General features: G+C 40.9%; 2 protein-coding genes across 2 annotated transcripts; both read left to right on the top strand.

Moving 5' to 3' along the window:
* Window positions 1-1,123: 1,123 nt before the first annotated feature.
* On the top strand, window positions 1,124-4,029 carry LOC138596226 (transmembrane protein 236-like). The gene is made up of 4 exons (XM_069667848.1): window positions 1,124-1,640; window positions 1,888-1,960; window positions 2,669-2,792; window positions 3,332-4,029. The coding sequence occupies exons 1-4, from the start codon at window positions 1,369-1,371 to the stop codon at window positions 4,027-4,029; spliced, it is 1,167 nt and encodes a 388-aa protein (XP_069523949.1). The 5' UTR covers window positions 1,124-1,368.
* Window positions 4,030-7,016: 2,987 nt separating this feature from the next.
* Window positions 7,017-18,516, top strand: mrc1a (mannose receptor, C type 1a). Its single transcript, XM_069667572.1, has 30 exons — window positions 7,017-7,107; window positions 7,219-7,620; window positions 8,639-8,812; window positions 9,089-9,244; window positions 9,333-9,446; window positions 9,671-9,811; window positions 9,902-10,084; window positions 10,547-10,704; window positions 10,805-10,921; window positions 11,009-11,124; window positions 12,509-12,657; window positions 13,270-13,469; window positions 13,563-13,678; window positions 13,776-13,854; window positions 13,954-14,098; window positions 14,225-14,263; window positions 14,428-14,591; window positions 14,686-14,750; window positions 14,839-14,939; window positions 15,051-15,190; window positions 15,309-15,417; window positions 15,543-15,715; window positions 16,071-16,176; window positions 16,279-16,511; window positions 16,631-16,796; window positions 16,886-17,038; window positions 17,125-17,241; window positions 17,487-17,645; window positions 17,726-17,758; window positions 17,846-18,516. Exons 1-30 carry the CDS (start codon window positions 7,038-7,040, stop codon window positions 18,076-18,078), a joined length of 4,311 nt encoding a protein of 1,436 aa, XP_069523673.1. The 5' UTR covers window positions 7,017-7,037; the 3' UTR covers window positions 18,079-18,516.
* Window positions 18,517-19,845: the final 1,329 nt, after the last annotated feature.

The following is a 19,845-nucleotide window of genomic DNA, read 5'->3' as shown; positions in this document are numbered from 1 at the left end:
TTTTTTTATGCAGTCCAGTGCTTTGTATCATAACCATCAATTCCACCACTCCTCTGAACATAAATATGTCCAATGTCTCTCATCTCTCTACTTTAGGAAGACTACAATAAGAGTTGCAGTAGTAGCTGTAGATCCCTGGCACAAGGGATAATATATGTTTTAATCTGTACTGTTCTGGCTTGTTCAATAGTAATCTGATCCGATTCAGGCTATCAGTTAGTTCATAACTTAAAAATTGGTTCAAAAGAAGGAAAAATAAGGTTTTAAACGGGATTAGATTGCAGGATCTAATTCTGTTTTGATCTGCATCAAACCTTCCGTGTGTGTTGTGCAAAATTCCTGAGTAGGATTGGGATACCTTTGATCCAAAAGATCTGGATAATCCTGATCCCAGCAAGAGGGTTGATTCAGGGTGAATGTGAGGAACGAATTAGTAACTTTTTTTATTGGTCAAACAATACAACATTTATGACATGTACCATACATTGTATATGTATGTATATTTTGAACGTGATTTGTTGTTGTTACAATAAAAAGATGGACTACTTATTTAGCCTTTCTGTAGTGTAAAGTAAAAGAAAGAATTGTGTCCACATGAAATAGCCGTCAATATCAGTAGTTTATATAATATGTATTATTGATGTTAGAGGTCTTCAAGGTTCTACAAGGCACTGGGACTGAAGACCTGGGGACCCAAGCAGGCCCATGTTTCATCATGATCAACAGGATCTGGTTCATCACCAGCACAAAATAAAATTGATTAGAAAATCCTTGGTAAGAAATTATTGAATTTTTTTCCCCCCATCATGCGACCTCAGATATTTCAGAGGTTTCACATTTTGCCACTAGATGGCAGTATAAACGTGAGAAGACAGGGCTTTCTGTGGCATCGTGTGAACAGCAACTAGCCCTTGGATGTTGCTTTTACTGTGGGTGTTAGCAAGTCCACATATGTTTGCTGATTTGGGCAATCTTCAAGGAGAGTAAGTATAATTAATGCAAAGCAAAATGTGTTTTAGATGCTCAGAATAATGTAGTCCATCAATTACGTGGGGCTGATAAATAAGATGAGGATATAAACTTCAAAAGCATCCTTCAGGATGCAGTTACACAACAGTTGTTTGTATCCTGTGCAGAGAGTAAAAGGCCACTCACATCACCGTCACACCAAGGTATACAATGCCTAGTGCAGTGTAAGCAATTGGGTGAGCAGAGAGTCAGGGCTGTGGTGTGTGGAAAATGCTAGTGGAGGCAGACAATGCACTGGTCTGAGGCCTGACCAGCCCTCAGAGGGACAGGGGTCGCCGCACTGCGACAACAGCCCCTGTCTCCCTCCTTTCTTTTTTCTTTTTTTCAGCTGCTCTCAGCATGGGTACGGGGAGGACGCTGAAGTTCGCCCTGTGCGAGGTGCTGCAGTTTGCAGGCCTGTGCGTGCCACTCTTCATCGTCATGCAGAGGTTCGCTGTCATCGTAGCAAAGGTCAAGACATCGGCGCAGCCCCCCGGCGATGGCAGCACGGCCTACTGGTTGATTGTGGCCTCCTCCATCGCCTATGTCACCTCCACTGCCCTGCTGGTCTGGGTGCCCCTGAAGTACATGGTCTTCATGAAGAAGAAGTTCCTCGTTGGAAGAAAGAAGTGGTGAGTTTTTCCTGCTTTTGTCCTGGTGTCAGGGGCCTCTGGAGCCGGTCTAGCACTGTATAGTCAGCATTCGAGATCCCAGTGCTGCACTGACCTGACACCTGACCAGTTAGTTTGAGTCTGAGCAGGCCTCTAGCTGGTTTGAACTGCACTTGGCTGGTGAATATCCTGAGTTAGCAATTCCTGCAACTGCCTTTGTCTTCCTTCCTTACTTTTTTGTCTTTCCCTTCCTTTGTCTTTGTATCAGGAGGCCTGTGGCCCTCGTATATGTGATCCTGTCCACATTACCCTGCTTTGCCTTTCTCATCGCCAGCTCTGAGGTACAACATGTTGTGGGTTGTTTGCCTTTTGTTTCATTTGTTTGATTACACCAATTTATGTTTAATTTGATCAATAAATCGTATGGTGCCATATCTGAGAGTCTTTATCACCCCGTGAAGTTTCTTGCTAAACTAAATATTTGGAACAAAATGATCTAAAACCCTGGAAGTTATTGGCATCACAGTGCGAGACTTCTGTGAGTGTAACAGAGGTGATGATTTGTGAGAAACCTTTTGGTTCTCGGGGGAGCCTTATGGATAAGGAGCTACTGATAAGCAGCTTGGATCCTCTTCCTGTCTAAGCTGCCTTTGTCGAGTCATCTGTCCATGAGGCACATTTTAACTTCCTCGCTGGCAGCAGCCCAGGTCCTGCTTGCTGTTTTATGAGGCAGTTTCTAGAGCCCAAGTCTTTGACCTTTTGCCCTTTGCTTATCTGGTGTCTTTTACATAAGAACCATAAATTCTGCTTAGATGACCAGCTTGTCTGCTTTGTTCTGTGTCCTGTCAGTATAAAGTCCTGACTCAGGCAAACATCATAGTTGCAAGTGATTTGGCCTACAGACTTAGCACTGGAGAGGTCAGAATTGTTGATTTAAATGCCTGGCAAACACATCCATTATCGCTGAGGTAAATCGATAGGTTCTTTATTGATCTGAGGTGTGAAAATTACATTGATGTTGAACTACTTTTCTCTGGCTGTTTTCCCAGGTTCAGATAAATAACAACATAAAAAGTGATACATTCACGGAGCTCCCTGTATCACTAGTCCTCTTCTCTCTCATCTGTATTGACGTTGTGGAGAGGATACGTCACTGCAGACTGACCGGCCAGGGTGAGCACGTCACTTTCCTCCGCCAAATTCTTGCGGTTCTAGCGGTACAGAGCAAACTGTTCTTGACAGAAATTAAACCAATTTAGAGACACAAATTGAAATTTTCTTTTGCTCTGCTTGAGCATATACAAAATATTCAACTCAGGAAATGAGCAGGAAATGTCTGAACACTTCTTGTAAAACGCTGCTGAATGGGCAGAACTTCAGCAATGTTGTTTCTGAAAGGGAGGCATTGACTTGGTTTGAGTGAATCCCTGTTCATGTGGTGTTCCTTGGAAAAATACCCCTAACGTCAGCTGTCTCGTGAAGCTTCGGCTTCGACTACACAGCAGATTAATTGTTGCATTTCTAAGATCACAAGATCTGCAGGTGGCCTGTGGCATCTCTATTAAACTGCTTTCTCACCATGTATTTTCTCACAACATTGGCCAAACAAAACTCAAAAATAAGTCATGATGAATATTATGGTTCTTGTCCAAACCATATGAACACCAACACTACATTAAATTGACCAGTAAAATCTTTTTTTCTCTCCTTAGCTAATGATATGGAGAGAGACGCTGAAATCCCCTCCACTGTCCTCACACATGTGGAGCAGGTAACACCAGTAACTCCCATCACTCCAGTTGTGCCGGGGCCAGCTGTGCCTGGGCAAGTTGTGCCAACTCCTATGCCACCGGGAGCCAGCCAGCACAATGACAGGAACCAAAATGGAGCAGGCACACGTCCAGAGACCAACGGGACAGTCCCGGGGATACCTGGTGATTCTGGGAGGCCATTTAGTATCTCTGGATTGAGCTCAAGATCAGCAAGCACCACAGCATACCGCATACCTCCATACACCTACACGGGTCCACTGAGATTCCTGTGTGCCAGCGATGCTCGAGCGGATGTTTTTGTGGACAGCTTTATGTTCTGGATGGACACAGTGGAGATGGTGAGGGTGGCAGGAGACCCCCTGGTCTACTATTCAGGCTGGGTGTTCCCCATCTACATCTTCAGCTACCTGTCTTGCCTGCGAGTGGTGGTCATGCCCCACAGCCCCCTGCTTTCCTCACTAGGAGTGGCTGTGCAAGACTTACCTTTCTTCTTCGTGCGTGTTGGCCTTATTGCCTTCTTTGGCTTCGTAACACCCCTCCTCTACCTGATGAAAAACTTACTGGTCTTCCTCGCCTTTGTCTATTTCAACTTCATGACTAAGCTGAGGGTCTTCAACACAGAGAGGATGTTCTTCTGAGATCAAAACGTCTACTGAAGACGACATTAAAACATGTATAAGGTGCAGTTCAGTGGCACCATTAGGAACTGTAGTATGCTAGGATTCAGGAGGGAGTTGCACTAGCTCTTTGTAAATGTAAACTAAGCCTGGGTACAACGTAAGTTTTAATGGTGCGACCTATTTTAGTAAATCACTAGTTTGAAACTTGCTAGTGTTTGTTCTTATTTAATACAAAAGGCAACTGGACTTGGTTGAAGTAACTAAGGCACAGTCCTGGTGATGGATTTATGAACAGCTTGTGCAACCAAACCAAAATATGAATTAATCTATGCCAAAGAGATATTTTATAAAAATGCATAATGGTACTTTTCACAGGCCAAAAGGGAGCTTTTAAGCAATGTTTTCCCCTAAAGGACATTTCACGTCAAATGTTGTGATGTATTTTTTTACCTTTATGTTCAAACACACTTTTTTACCCCTCACCCTCACCAAGTATGGCACTTTGGGAATGTACCTGTAATGTCACTTGATATTTATTTTTCCTTCTCTCATAAAGTGCAGTGAATGTGTAAAAGCATAACTTCATGTTGTTTCCATAAGGTTTTTCTTTGCTAAGTTATTTTCTTGAAAGAAAAAAGTGTGAGTTCATTGAAATATATATTTTGGTAAGATTAATAAAAAAACATTCAGATATACGTTTTAAGTTTGAATGTAATTGACCATGTATGCAGAATGTACTGAAGTGAACTGAAAGTATATGCAGAGTACGTTTTTGAACTTTTTCTCTGGAATTCATCACAACTCTTTCAAATCACTCCCAGGGGAACGGGTTTCCTGACTATATTCAGCAAAACATTCTCCTCACATCCCTTCCCGCAATCATACATGATCCAGATAACAGAAGCGATGACAGCTTAAAGACACAAAGTCATGCAACACAACAGACCCGCGAAAAAACACAAGATACTCCTTTTGTGGAGATAATTTTCAGTGAACAACATCCAGAATCAAGAATTTTGCTACACCTCACCTACTCTGTCGGTACTCGTGTTTTTTCTTACGTTTTTCTGGCCCCAATAGTAGTCTTTGGTTTTTTATGTTGAAGCTCAAGTCATCAGAATTTTCGTGTGTGAACGATGAATCAAAAGACTATAAACTAGGAAAAGATGAAAGGGGTGGGTGTCATTATCTAATACTATGGAGACTTTTCAGCAAAAGGCAAAGCAGAAAGGCAGAACCAGAACCAGCCGAGTCCTCAGATAACAAGAACACGGTTATAAAAATACCCTTACAAGTTTGCAAAAGATCCATTCATGAAGGACAAAAGACCTTTGGAAAAACAAAATGGGTGGTGGAAGAACACCTGTAGAAGGTCCACCATGACACAAAGAGGTAAAAGCAGATAGCCGTTCTACCAATTGAACTCCTGAATTCCATCTCGACACCAATGCCTTGAAATGGAAAGAGGCAGAGAACGCAGTAAAGATAGCCAGGGCAGCGTAAGCATCCGGGCCTGATGGAGTACCATATATGCTCTCCAAGGAGTACTGGAAACCTTGAGCTTTCTTGGGAGGCTCATGAGGTTAGCACTGCATAAGCAAGTAATACTTAAGGTCCACTTTCCTAGAGAGACGTACAAACGTTGATCTCACTCACATCAAGGGAAAAGTCCAGCAGGGAAGAGGGGGCTTTTGACTAGGAGCAAGCAATCAACTTGGTGAAGGCCCCATCATCAGAACACAGGAGATTTTTGGTCCAGGAGGCGCACCGACGGGAGGAGAGGGCATGAAGTGTCTAAGTCTCTCTGCCTTGATAAATATGGAGGGCTTGGAGAGGAGAAAGATCAGCTGGAGGGACCTATGGGAGATGGAAGCTCTATAATCAGAGTTACAAATGATCTGCTTCCAACTCTAAAGACTTTCAATCAGTGGTTTGGCAATGATCCAACGTGTGCCCTTTGCCCAACCCCAGTGACTCTGGAAATCTCTGATGGTTGTATCAAAAGAGATACCCACTAACCAATGCAGATGCACCCAGTAAAACAGCCTCATGGTTCTCATTCCCAGAGACCAGATACAAGATAAATCTAACTATGGATGAATAGATAGATGGATGGATATATTTACCACTTGCAGTTATTCTTAATTCAGAATTGTCAATATAAAGGACACTTTCTTTTAACAGGTACATGGCAAACTGCGCAGTGCCCCTTTTGCAAATGTACTGCTGCTGGTCATCCATGCAGTATGAGGCCAAAGTGGACAGATCTCCACTCACTTCCCCCAAAAGGAAACAGGATTTCCTCCTGTCCCCTCTTTCTACTGACTTGTAACGTGTCTGCATAAACCCGAAGCCTTGCAGACCTCCTGGGGGCTTCTATCCCACGAAAAAAAACCCTCACATCAGCAAAGTGCTGCAAAAAATTATTTAATCTTTATTTATTCTGGCTCAGTAATAATGATACTAGCACATTCCTGATCAGAGGTGATTCTCCTAAATCTGTTCACACCTGAAACCTAATCAAAGCCAGTCTTGCTGAATCTGACATCTGCTCTCTGGGTTCATTATCCCAATTTAGCTCAGACTGAAGGCCTATTTATAATACATCAGACAATATTTGGGACCCTGCTTGGATAAACTAATTCCTCAAACTCATCATCTAGTTCCTCCTAAGCCTTTGATTGAGTAAAAATAGAATCTGTGCCCTACCCTGAGTCTGTTCTTTGAAGCTACCATTGATGACTTTCAGTGTCTTGTGCAAGGGTGAGATGAGATTGCTTGCTTCCCACTTCCTGCGTTCCTTCGCCAAAAATTATGTGGAAGCTCGTGGAAACTGCTGTCATTTGACCAACCTTAGCTACCCATGTGACAGGATGTCCATCAATGTGACTAAGGGGGGGAGAGCACCAAGTCTCTATGTCACTGTTTCTCACACACCTTAGCACGCACCAGACCCCCTCTCTCATGACTGGAAAACTCTCCTACAACCTCATCCACCACTGAGTGCAAACCACACGTTGAGGATAATGTTACCCTGTTTAAAATTTGCTGTGGTCCTCTGTCTTCTGCAAGTCCTCTGCATTACTGCCGACATAGGTACGTACCCCTGACGTATTTTTTTATCTACTTAGGTGAGTTACTGGATTGTACAATAATTTTAAATTGTCCGTCACCACTTGCTTTTGAAGCTGTTCTGTTCTGCTCCAGATAGCGGCTCCTTCCTGATCTTCAACGAGAACCACAACAAGTGCATAAAGGTGGAGAGGGCCAACTCAGTAACGGTGGCCCCTTGTAATCCTCATGCAAAAGAGCAGCAGTTTCGTTGGGCCTCTGAATCACGCATCCTCAGTCTGTCCCTCAAGCTCTGTCTAGGAGCTACAGCGATTAAAGACTGGGTAAAGGTGATCCTCTTCGAATGCGATGAGAGTAATAACCTTCAACACTGGCAGTGCAAGAATGAGACCCTCTTTGGCCTTAAAGACCAGGACCTGCACTTAAACTGGGGCAACCACAACGAGAGGAGCGTAATGATCTATCAAGGTTCAGGACTCTGGAGCCGGTGGAGGATATTTGGCACCCGGGGTGACCTTTGCTCAAAGGGGTTTCAAGGTAAGCATTGTGGAAACAAAACTAACGTTACTATAGTTACCTGCAGTTTTCTAGAAAGGTTGTTTCAGAAAGTCTGCAATGGAGGTTGCTAAATTTCAAAGTACTAAAAGAGACATTCAGATCAGATCCAAATTTAGTTGATGATTTAGTCCGCTATTGATAAATTATTGTTGCTTTTAGCTAATTGTGGAAAAGGATACATTCATATTATTCCAACATATTTAACATCAGATACAGCATGCTAAAATAAAGTCATTATAAGTAGTACAGCTTTTAAGAAAATCACCCTTAAACGCACAACATATTGTAGTCTTCAAACTGAGGAGAGAGAGCTTAGGGCCAGATATCGAACGTTTTTAGACTATCGAAAAATGATTGTACAGAATTCCAGAATCGTCGGTGTTTGATAAAGGTGCACTCAAAATGAAGTTGTGGCAGTTGTTGACCCAATAACCAGATCCTGGCATACCTGTCGTCTGACTGTTACAGCAGACTATGAATCAAATGTAAAAGTACTCCTGTCTGTAAATGAGGACAATCGAACATCTACCATCAGCAGAGTGTCTAGCAGGCTTCAGAAAATGCTAATGTACGGGCAGATGCTCAGCAAATTAGTAAAAGCATTTTATGTCACTGATTTAACATTTTAGCCATTAATATGTGGCCAAAAGTATGTGGACTGTCTGTTCCACTATATTTTTGATCTGGACCAATTTCAAATGACAAACAATAGCGTACATGATTAATTGTGTTAGCTATGATGGATGGTGTGCTTTAGAATTTGTGGCAACAGTTTGTGTGGTGTAGAAGAACTTGATGGCAACAAGTCTCAGTAGACAATCTCACTTTTCCTTCTGTGACTGAAGCCAGATTCCAAGATCTTGTCTAAACCTAAACCCAAAGAGCGGCTTTTATAACAGCATGATACAACCATGGTCAACAATCAGATTAAGGCTTCGTGATCAAGAGCATTTTGCGAAACGTATTCACGTTAAATTCATGATGTGTGTCTCCTTAGAGATTTTCACAATAGGGGGCAATGCCTTTGGAGGACCTTGTCAGTTTCCATTTAAGTTCATGGAGAAGTGGTATGCGGAGTGCACAAAGGACGGTCGCTCAGATGGACAGCTGTGGTGTGCAACAGAGAGAGATTACGATAAAGACAAGAAATGGGGCTTTTGTCCCACCAAAGGTAAGTGCAGGAGACATGTGTCAACCATTTCATATCTACTGTAGAATTATTAGGATTAACAAACCATGCAGATTTATCTCTCCCACAGCGGAGCAACACTACCTCTTTCTCTTATGAGTTGTAAACAGCACTGTCCTAGTTTTCCTCTTCTTTCAAGCCGTCTTTCCCCCGACTCTGCTCTAAAGCAGGAAAGGGACAGTAAAAGAAAGCAGGATTACTACTTACAAAACCACAGTTATCTGATGTTTAGTACTTTGTGTGTCTATAATGATGAAGCAACTCCAGGCTGGGACACCGACCCAGTCACAGGGGTTCAGTATCAGAGGAACCCACAGTCAGTATTGACCTGGCATCAGGCCAGGAAGAGCTGCCAGCAGCAGGGAGGCGACCTCCTCAGCATTGTAGAACTACATGAACAGTCCTACATTTCAGGTACGAAGCTGCCTTTTTTTTTTCTTTACATATGCTAAATATCATTGCATTGAGCTTTCAGTGTATAACACTCTTTTGGCTGAAACAGGGTTGACAACTGCTTTGGGAACATCTATGTGGATTGGACTACACAGCCTGGATTTTGAGAGTGGATGGCAGTGGAGCAATGGAAACCCATTCAGATATTTAAACTGGGCCCCAGGTTAGTGAAGACAAGTAATATACTGTGAGAGTAACAGAGCATCATTGTATAATTTGGCTTTACTTAATGTGACTGGCTGAAAGATTGCAACAGTAGGCTTTTTGGGTGATCTGAAATGAACCTGTGCCCACGCATGTGCAGTTGGAACAACAGATTTTACAAATGTTTTATTAATTACATTTTCTACATTAAAAACAAAAGATAACAGGATCATTCTTAAATAGGTCATCCCTCATCTGAGCCGGGGCTTTCCTGTGCAACCATGAACACTGGAAAAGCCTCAAAATGGGAGAGCGTTGCCTGCACCAAGAAACTTGGTTACATTTGTCGCAAAGGAAACTCTCCTAGCCTGCCTCCACCGCCAAGTAAAATAATATCACACTTCCAAATTATCCGTTTGTATTATGAAGAATCACTCGATCAAATATTTTCAACTCTTTTGGTTTTATCTGCAGACAAGGACCAACCAAGTTTCTGCCCCAGTCATTGGGTTCCATATGCAAGTAACTGTTACTACCTGGAGAGGAGCAAAAAGATGTGGAGAGACGCTCTGGCTGCATGTCACAAAGAGGGGGGAGATCTGGCAAGCATACACAATATAGAAGAGCAGAGCTTCGTAATATCGCAATTGGGATACTGTAAGTGAGCAATATGTTTCCACTGAATTGTCTTTTTTACAAAAAATATCAATGCTACAGCCTTTTGTAATAAGATTCATTTTAAAGTTATAGTTCGACATCTTGTAGTGTGCTCAATAACTTTCCTGCGAGAGTTGGATAAGATGGTTAATACCACTCTCACGTCTGTGCGGTACATATAAGGCTATAGATAGCCTAGTTGATCATAATGACTGGAAACATGGGAAACAAACTTTAGTAAGTTACAACCTGCAACACATCGCCACCTCGTTTGGAAAAGAGAAAGGCCAGCCCTTTCCCTCTGTTTCCATTCAATGTGCAATGTGATAAACGGGTGCTTCATATTATTGTGTACAAATGAACATTATCTAACTCTGTGCAAGAAATATTTTTTCCAAAATGTCTGCGAAACCAAACACCTTGATAATATTAACATTTTTGTATGCATTTAAATCCCTTTAGTGCCTACAGATGTGCTCTGGATTGGCTTTAATGATCAGGTTAACCAGATGCTGTTTGAATGGTCTGATCGCTCCTCTGTTACATTCACCCAGTGGCACACTGGTGAGCCATCTCATGCCACCAACCACCAGGAAGACTGTGTCCTTATAAGAGGAAAGGTAACACCCATAACTGTCTAAATGCAAATGCAAAGTGTAAAATGTTGTTGATGAACGTGACCATGGTGCTGTTCTAATCTGCTGTGCGTGGCCCATAAAGGATGGCAGGTGGGCTGACCACATGTGTGAGAAGCCATATGGCTACATCTGTAAGAAGAAGGCCTCTGTTACACCAGCTGGGGGTGCTCATGAGGAGGCTAACCCAGGATGCAAACTTGTGAGTGATGTAACTCAAATAATGAGTGTAGTTATACAACAAAGCCTTTATCAGATTCTGAATTACAGTGTATTTTTCCATCTCAAGGGTTCAGTCAGGTTTGGTTCCTACTGTTACAACATTGGATTGGAGACAAAAACATTTGAGGAGGCAAAGCGGACATGCTCAGAGACTGGTTCTTACCTGGTGGATATTGCTGACAGGTATTTTTTCTTGTTTTTTGTGAAAATAAAGATCTCACAAATAAGTTTTGTAAAGTATATCAATCACTTTAATTAACATGAATCTTAAAACAAGAGCTGTACGCTACATTCAAGTTCTGCATTCATTTGGTATCAATTTAGGAATGCTTTCTCACATAGTTTCAGGGACAGGACCACGCTTATCAAACCCTCTCCTCCTCTTTTGCTCTTGCATTCTGTGCCAGAACAGCTCAAAACTGTGCACTCGGTAAAATCCAATCAATTCGATTGGAGATCAAGATGAGCATATCTAATGTTTCAAGCTGACAGATCCAGTACCTAAAACCTCATTTCTCTGCTACCTCTGTGCCTAGAATTTTGTTCCATGACACTACTGAACTGTTACCAGCAACATGGTTAACTACTGTAAAATAGTTCTGTTTGTTACAAGGTCTCTTCACTATCCATAGAACCCTCTGAAGAACCCCAGCACCTTACTCTAGCAGGCGTATTAGTCAATGGGTGTCCAGACCCCCCACTGCCTACCTTAAGCAATCTCTGCACCTTGCTTTAGCTAGTGCATTTGGCCTACATCCAGCAACAGCACCATCTTACTATAGCCAGGGCATTTGGCACTGGGATGCCAGGGAACCCCATTGCCTACATTGAGCAACTGCACTAGCCAAGTGTTGCCAAGGCATTTTGTGCCGAGATGCCATTGCTCCATAACTACAAAGATCTATCCTCCCATCATGATATCTCTTCAGCAAAAACATGTGGAAATATTCCTTGAACTTCTTCCTTGAAGAAAAAAAACACATCTAATAGATCTTTCAGCACCCAATGGTAGTACTATCCTCTCCTTTAAAGCTTTACAACATTACAATGGTACAATGGAAAAGGGTTAAGGCTCTCAAAAGCACCAGCCATTTCAAAGCTCCCAATCAACTGACTTTGGCGTCCACTGGTAAGGTTCATATTACTTCCTGTAACCTTTGGTTTCAAAGAAAATCAAAATTCTTTGATATCCTGCCAGAAGCCTTCTGTTGCCTATCAACCATAACATTCCAGTCCTTGTCCGTCTCTTCAATGATGCCTGACTTCTCCACAAAAATTCCAAAAATTGTAAGTCTGTCATGCCCCGATGTTGGGCAGTTCCCAACTGAAGCTTCCCCTCAATGCAGACTGCAAGCGAATCCAATACTCACACAATCTTTTCATAAGTACATTTCAAACAACTTTGTTGATGGTGTGGTCTTCGTTAATGAAAAAGGCAATGTAGTTTGTTTTGATGTTATTTTGTGCTGAGAAATTGTGACATCTTGCTCTGTGGCATCTGAAAGTAAAGATTTATTTCCATTTCGACTAAAAGTCTCATGTTTCTGCTGTACATGTTTTCATGCAGATATGAGAATGCCTTCTTGGTCAGTTTGGTGGGTTTGAGACCAGAGAAGTATTTTTGGACAGGTCTTACCAACACAGACGACAGAAACACTTTCAAGTGGACCACCAGAAGAAAAGTCTCCTTCACTCATTTTAACATGGGCATGCCAGGTACAGAACACCTCTTTAGCTGTGTATTATTGCGTCTAAGCTAATTTTCATACTGTCTGATGTTGCAAGTTATATTAACTTTTTTTAATTTAATAGTTTATAGGCTTTGAATGTTGTTGATATTTAGTACGGACATATCCCCCTTCAATTCAACTGTTTTAACTTTGGGAATTCCTAAACATTTTGGAGAGCATCATCATGGTGTGATCATTTGAATTTGTCAAAATTTTAGTATACAACTAAATACCTGGAGGCATACATATGGCAGTTCCTATCAGCTTCCCCTTTAGCCTATGTTTAGTGCTACCAAGCATATGTTGGTATGCTAACAGGGTGAACATGGCAGCCATTATACCTGCTAAAAATCACCATGTAAACACTGGAATTTTGACCAGGTTAGCATGCTGATTCTAACATTCAGTTTGAGGCACCACTATGCCACTGGACTGCTTTAAAAACATTGGCCATTTATGGTATAATAAGTTTTCTTCATCTACATTCATTATTTAGGCCTAAATGCATTTCTTGATCTTGACAATTAATGGTGATATTACATGTTTAAGCTCAGTTTATCTATTTTCTTTCCGTATCTTTTGGTCCCTTTACTAATAGACAGAAACCAAGGATGTGTTGCCATGACAACTGGGTCTTTTGCCGGATTATGGGATGTTGTCAGCTGCAGCAACAAGGAGAAGTATATATGCAAGAAACCAGCAGAAGGTATACATGTGACAACAGTTCCACCCACCACCCCGACCCTGAGCTGTGAGACTGGGTGGACCCCGGTTGCAGACAGGAATGTATGCTACAAAGTAGGTGGCTAAACTTCACTAATCAGTGAAATGAATGTGATTTTAAGAGAATAACATGATTACTCACACTTTTCATTTTCACTCATTTAAAAGCTTTACAGAAAGGCAAACCACCTTAAAAGAACTTGGCAAGAAGCAGAGGACTTCTGCAAGGCCATTGGTGGGAACCTGATGAGCATACACAGTGGGGAGGACCTGGGAAATGCTCCGTATGTTAGCCTGACATCTTTTCCCCCTCAGAAATCACATTATTTTACTCAACCGTTTGAATAATAATCAGTGCTGGTGTTTTCCACTGTCATAAAGGTTTCATTTATCTGAACAAGCCTGGATTGGCTTCAGCCTGGGTACCAGTGAAGGTTTTGTCTGGAGTGATGGGTCAGCTGTATGTAGCACTTCATTTTTTTTTTTTACATAAAAGCTTTATTTGCTGTCATTTATGACCCTTGCTGATTGTGTTTTATTTTCAAAAACCGTGAGCTAGTCCAACTATGAAAACTGGGGCTTCGGTGAACCAAATAACCACAATGAAAACGAACATTGTGCAGAGGCCCTTTTTTACTATGGACTGTCCTGGAATGATCGCATCTGTGAGGCCTACAATAACTGGATATGCCAGATAAGAAAAGGTAACGCTGATGAGTCTCATCATTGAGCTTCTGTTTACATAGAGCCATGTGCCCAAATTGTGTGATGTGAAATTGGAGCTTTGCCCTGCTTATGAGACACTTCCTTCATGGTTCTTTAACTTTCAGGTGAGACTCCTAAACCTGAGCCTGCCGTAGTTGAAACAGGTAGGCAGTGGCACATTTGCTGAGCTCAAATATTTCTGTTTAAACAATTTAGTCCAGTTAGAAGCTTGACTATAAGGATGGAAATAGTGGTCTGTCAGTTCATTGCTTTTTACCCTTATATTGTGTCTGTGAGAAATCTGATAACGGTTTTGTCCCTTTAACAGTATGGAACAAAACAGATGATGGCTGGGTTATATACAATGACACACAGTATTTCATCAACGCTGAGGAACTGGATATGGAAGGTGCGAGAGCCTTCTGCAAAAAAAACTTTGGTGAACTTGCGGTCATCACAGGGGAGAGTGAGAGGAAGTTCCTTTGGAAACAGGCAAGAAGTTCTGAGTAGTTTTTTCCAAAACAACAAATATTACAACATTTTGTATTTAAATTGAATGTATCTTTTTTTACTTGTGTTACAACAGATAAACAGAGGCTCACAGGGTCAGTACTACATTGGCTTGACGGTGAATTTCGATAAATCATTTAGGTAAGTAAAACCTTAAAGTAAAAACTTAATTGGAATCACAAATACAGATGTTATAAATTAATAAATAAATGATTTTTTCCCTTTTCAGCTGGTTGGATGGCACACCTATTACATACACCGCATGGGAAAAGAATGAGCCCAACTTTGCTAATAATGATGAAAACTGTGTGACTATTTACAAAGGCATGGGTAAGTCTAATGCAGAGACACACAACATTGTGCTGCTTTCAAAGAATATTTGGGAACACCATAACGATGAATTTCATTTGATCACATTTTTCATTTTCTCTGCACATACAGGGTACTGGAATGATATTAACTGTGGGTTGGAGCTGCCTTCTATTTGCAAAAGAAGCAGCGGTTTTGTTAATACAACAGTGGCCCCAACCCCTGCTTCTAAGGGAGGGTGTGCCCCAGAGTGGCAACCTTTCAGAGGAAAGGTAAGGATATAACTGCGTACAACACAGAATACTCAAATACTAATACTTTGCCTTACATGAATGTCTTTAAAAAATACAAAGGTTTCATCTAACACACAAAGCTAATTCTTTTACACAGTGCTACAAAACAGTTGTGGGAAAAGACAAGAAGAACTGGCAGGATGCCCGGGCTTACTGCTTCAACCAAGGGGGAAATCTGGCTTCGGTCCTCAATGAGAAAGAGCAAGGTGAGCGATACAAGCAATGTGTTTCTAATGTTGACGAGCAACTTACTTTTTTGGTCGTCTATAAAGTTTTCACTGTGCATTTATGAAGTGTAATGTAAATAAACCAATTGTTTCTTTCCGTGTAGCATTCCTAACAACACAGATGTTGCGATACAATGAAGATTTGTGGATTGGCATGAATGATGTCAACTGGGAGATGCACTTTGTGTGGACGGATGGCAAAGGCATATCCTACACAAACTGGGCCAAGGGGCATCCTACACGATCGCCGGATGGACGATATGAGTCAATGGATGAGGTTTCTTCAACTTCAGCTTCTTTATCTTATGTTCTTTTGGCCTTATAGGCATAGAAAAAATAATATATAGTCAGTAGTGAAACAAGTTTTCTTTTTTACCCTAGTAAAGCATTATCGAGATAAATCCATTTGTTACATTTCAGATGTTAATCATTTGTTAGGAATCCCACCAAAAAGAGTCAAAAAATCAAATGCATATTGTTGTAGCAGAACTTCGTTTTGTCATCTGGGAGTTTTACTTCTTGCTTTGAATTATTTAATTTCTTAACTATTCATTTGTTCCAGTTGTAAAAAATATAAATCAGTAAAAAGCGTTTTTGATTTTATTGTTTAATCCTCTCAAATTGCCTTCAAGGTGTTTGACTGTGTCGTAATGGTGGGCAGCACCTTGAAAATGACCGGATTCTGGAAGGTTGAGGACTGTTACACAAAACTTGGTTTCATCTGTAAAAGAAATGTTGGTGAGTAAAGTTTCTGCAAGGCGACATTAGCTAGAGTTACACTGCCTTGTGTTAATGCCAACCTGGGATGTCAATAATAACTGATCTTCTTTGTTAACAAAGATTCTCAGATTGTAGTCCCAGCCACGACTGTGCTACCAAAGACTTTCAGCAAACTTGGCAATGACTCTTATAAACTGGTAGCCCAGAAGATGAAGTGGGACGAGGCAAGGAGGCAATGCCAAGCTGACGATGCCGAACTGGCCAGTATCAGAGACCCAATAAGCCATGCATACGTCACCTTGCAGATTTCCAAGCACAATGAGCCGGTGTGGATCGGCCTCAACAGCAATGTGGTAAGAGGCTTACCTGTTGATGTATACCACAAATGAAAACAGGATTTAAGAATTTAGACGGGGACCTTTTAGCTCTGAATAAACTGTCGCTTATGCAACTACTTACTCTTTTTTCACAGACTGGTGGGCGTTTCAAATGGGTCGATAACTGGCTGCTGTCATACACCAAATGGGGCATGGACGAGCCTAAAAACAACTATGGCTGTGTGTATATGGATGTTGATGGAAAATGGAAGACTGCACCGTGTACCAATACATACTATTCAATTTGTAAGAGGTCACCAGGTCAGAAAATCTTTCTATTCATTCTACTGCTATATATACAGCGTATAGTACACAAACAATAAGCATGCTATCTTCTGTCTCCTTTTCAGAGGTAGCGCCCACTGAGCCCCCACAGCTACCTGGCAAATGTCCAGAACCACAAGGGCGAACAGCCTGGATACCTTTCAGAGGCCATTGTTATTCGTTCATCAACTATTACGATGGCAGTTGGGCCTCTTCCTCAGTTGAATGTCTGAAAAGGGGTATATTTGAAGAATTTCCATAATGAAAATGTAATCTGTGTGTGTATACAATCTTGACAGTATTCTATTATGGTTGTGTTCATCAGATGCTACTCTGGTGAGTATCGAGGACCCTCAAGAGGCTATGTTCATAGACAGGAACCTAAAGGTTCTACAAGATGGTTCCAAGTCCTTCTGGATCGGCCTCTACAAGACTCATGAACGTGAGCGTGGTTTACTCTCAATTCAGTCTCAGTGTCTTGCAATTCCTTTGACTAACATCTAAAGACGCTGCCCAAATACATACTAAACAACGCTTAACAAATGTGAAGAATTCTTACAAGACAAACATGTAAGAATACATTTGAACATCAAAACATCCTTAAGTAAGAAAAACATGTAAAACATTCTCTAGAAAAATATAAAGTCCTGACATAACTCTTCCTTCATATCTGGTTCCTTGATTAAGGTGAGTGGAGGTGGTTCGATAACAGTGTTGTGGACTACACCAACTGGAAACCGGGGATGCCGAAATCAGACCCATGTGTGGAAATCAACTCTGAAAGTGGACAGTGGGCTACAAGCAGCTGCTATAGAAGTAGGCCTTGCATCTGCAAAAGAGCCAAAGGTACGTTTCTCAGCTGTCATGTAGCTTTGAATTAACCAATTAGCTTCTTATACTTAGTATTTGTTTTTTGTTTTTTTTAGTTATTCCACCTACAGAAAAGCCACCATCTGTTGGTAAGTTATTTGACCTAAAATACCAGTATGATGCTTCAAAATTGAGTTATGCCACTGTTAATATTTGTCTATGTTTTTTCTTCTAAGCTCATGTTATTGAGGATGCTTCACACGGGTCTACTGGCATCACTGTGGGTATTGTAGTAGTTGTAATAGCCATAGTTGGTCTTGGTGCCTTCCTCCTTTTCCGCAAACGGATACCCACCCCTGTCTTGGGAGAAAGCACCTTTGACAATAAGTTATACTTCACCAATCCAATCCGAGCCCCTGTAGACGCTAAGGGGCTGGTGGCCAACATAGAGCAGAATGAACAAGCATAGAAGATATGAGAACATTTGTAATCATTACTACGAAATTGTATGATTAAATATTTTCATCCTAGTCTCCTACATTATTTTGGATCACTGTACTGGTAACTAAATCTCAATCAAACCCTGTTTTTTCAATTAAATACCAATTCATACAAGCACGGGCACTGGACTCGGTGAATTAGGGACAGGAACGTATCAGTAAATAATCTATAACAGCTTTAATGTGATTATTTCATTTGTGAAAAATGTACAGATTATTTTTTTTACAACAACAAATCAACATATTGAAGAACATTAAAAGATCAAACGCCTGATAAAATCAATAGAGGTTGAGATGTCTTGTCAATACAATTAGCAAGATTTTTGTGAACTGTGCTTCTTGTTAGCATTCTCCATGGGCTGTTCATTAATCTATTGTTGGCTTACGAAATTGTAAATAGTTGTTCATTAAAGAAGTTTTAAAAAATGACTCTTCTTGCACTTCTTTCTTGTATAACACCAAAAATATATTGACAATGTTAAACCAAGATTTGTTGAGCACTACGATGGGATGCATTGAAACATGTTTAATGCTTACATCAACATGTTCATAAAGACAAAGCTTTAATGTTTATGTTTGGCAGGCATATTAAATTCTCAGGTTAGCATGCTAACGTCGGCTAGTAAGCACTAAACACGAAATACGGCTAAGAAAGAGGGAAATGTCTTTGGTGTATTTGCTCATAAAACATAATTTGACAAATTAATATTTTGATCCGATGGTTATCCTATAGATGAAAGTAGGAGGAGTATGAAAGTTATTGCAGCTCATCTCGAGGTGGATCTGTAGCAAAGTCCTTGATAACCTATCAAAATAATATGCAAACCTCATGTTGGAGCAATAGGAAAAGTTTGGGGATCATCTCTATATGGTTCTTTTTTGTGACCATAAATGCCTGTGCAAAATGTGTATGGAAGATTCTGGTATTTTTTATTTATCTATCTATTCTTATTTTTTTTTATACTGTATTCACTGACCCCCCCCCCGGGGATCAATAAAGGATGATCTTATCTTATATTTTACTTGACAAGTTAATACTTTGATAGGCCTGTCGCTACATGGAAAGTCAGGACATCTCTTAATGTTTTTAACAGATTCTCCATGTGAAAACAGAATCTGTAGGAAAGGGTCAAGAAGAAGGGTTCTGGTTTACGTTTGCTGTCCGAGTAGTATCGTCTACTTGGGTTTGTCCAAAGAAAACAATTGGTGTGGAGAACAAAAGAGCAGCAACTAAACGGCCAGAACTCAATCATGTAACCCATCGGCTATCACCTGATCACAATAAGCTTTCTATTTAACTGTATAAACAGACATCTACATAAAAGTGAAGCCAATCATTTCGCTTGTAGCCATTGTCTCTAAATTCCAACTCTATTCTCAAGTCTCAAGGTGCTAGTCGGACTGTAAACAATGACCGGCACACAGAATAAAAGACTTGGCCCACTTATTCTTCATTGCATATCTAAAAAAAACGTTGGCTACAGAGCATCAAAGTAATAAGGATTGATTTTTGGGGACAATAAATATCCACAAATTTTCATCACAATTTGTCCAATCACTGAGGTTATACTTTACCATGAAGCAAAAATGTCTATCTGCCTCATCCTCTGGGACCACAAATCTCAATCATCAAACACTTAGTTGTAATTTATGAATTATGAAACAAGAGTGCCATGACCATCGCAATGCTTCTAACATGGCTATAAACTTAGAAAAACTGTGTTTCAAACCTTTAA

The sequence above is a fragment of the Semicossyphus pulcher genome, unplaced genomic scaffold (assembly GCF_022749685.1).
Source record: "Semicossyphus pulcher isolate SPU_LCO1_2020_fin unplaced genomic scaffold, fSemPul1.0.p SCAF_18, whole genome shotgun sequence".
NCBI classification, from domain to species: Eukaryota; Metazoa; Chordata; class Actinopteri; order Labriformes; family Labridae; genus Semicossyphus; species Semicossyphus pulcher.
The sequence above is the reverse complement of the archived record's forward strand: the minus strand, read 5'-3'. Positions and strand labels throughout refer to the sequence as shown.

Coding starts and splice junctions, on each gene's coding strand:
- mrc1a (XM_069667572.1), top strand. CDS start 7,038: ATGTTACCCTGTTTAAAATTTGCTGTGGTCCTCTGTCTTCTGCAAGTC. Junction 12,658..13,269: donor TTTTAACATGGGCATGCCAG/GTACAGAACACC, acceptor CTTTACTAATAG/ACAGAAACCAAGGATGTGTT. Junction 16,177..16,278: donor CATCTGTAAAAGAAATGTTG/GTGAGTAAAGTT, acceptor TTGTTAACAAAG/ATTCTCAGATTGTAGTCCCA.
- LOC138596226 (XM_069667848.1), top strand. CDS start 1,369: ATGGGTACGGGGAGGACGCTGAAGTTCGCCCTGTGCGAGGTGCTGCAG. Junction 1,641..1,887: donor CTCGTTGGAAGAAAGAAGTG/GTGAGTTTTTCC, acceptor TCTTTGTATCAG/GAGGCCTGTGGCCCTCGTAT. Junction 1,961..2,668: donor TTCTCATCGCCAGCTCTGAG/GTACAACATGTT, acceptor CTGTTTTCCCAG/GTTCAGATAAATAACAACAT.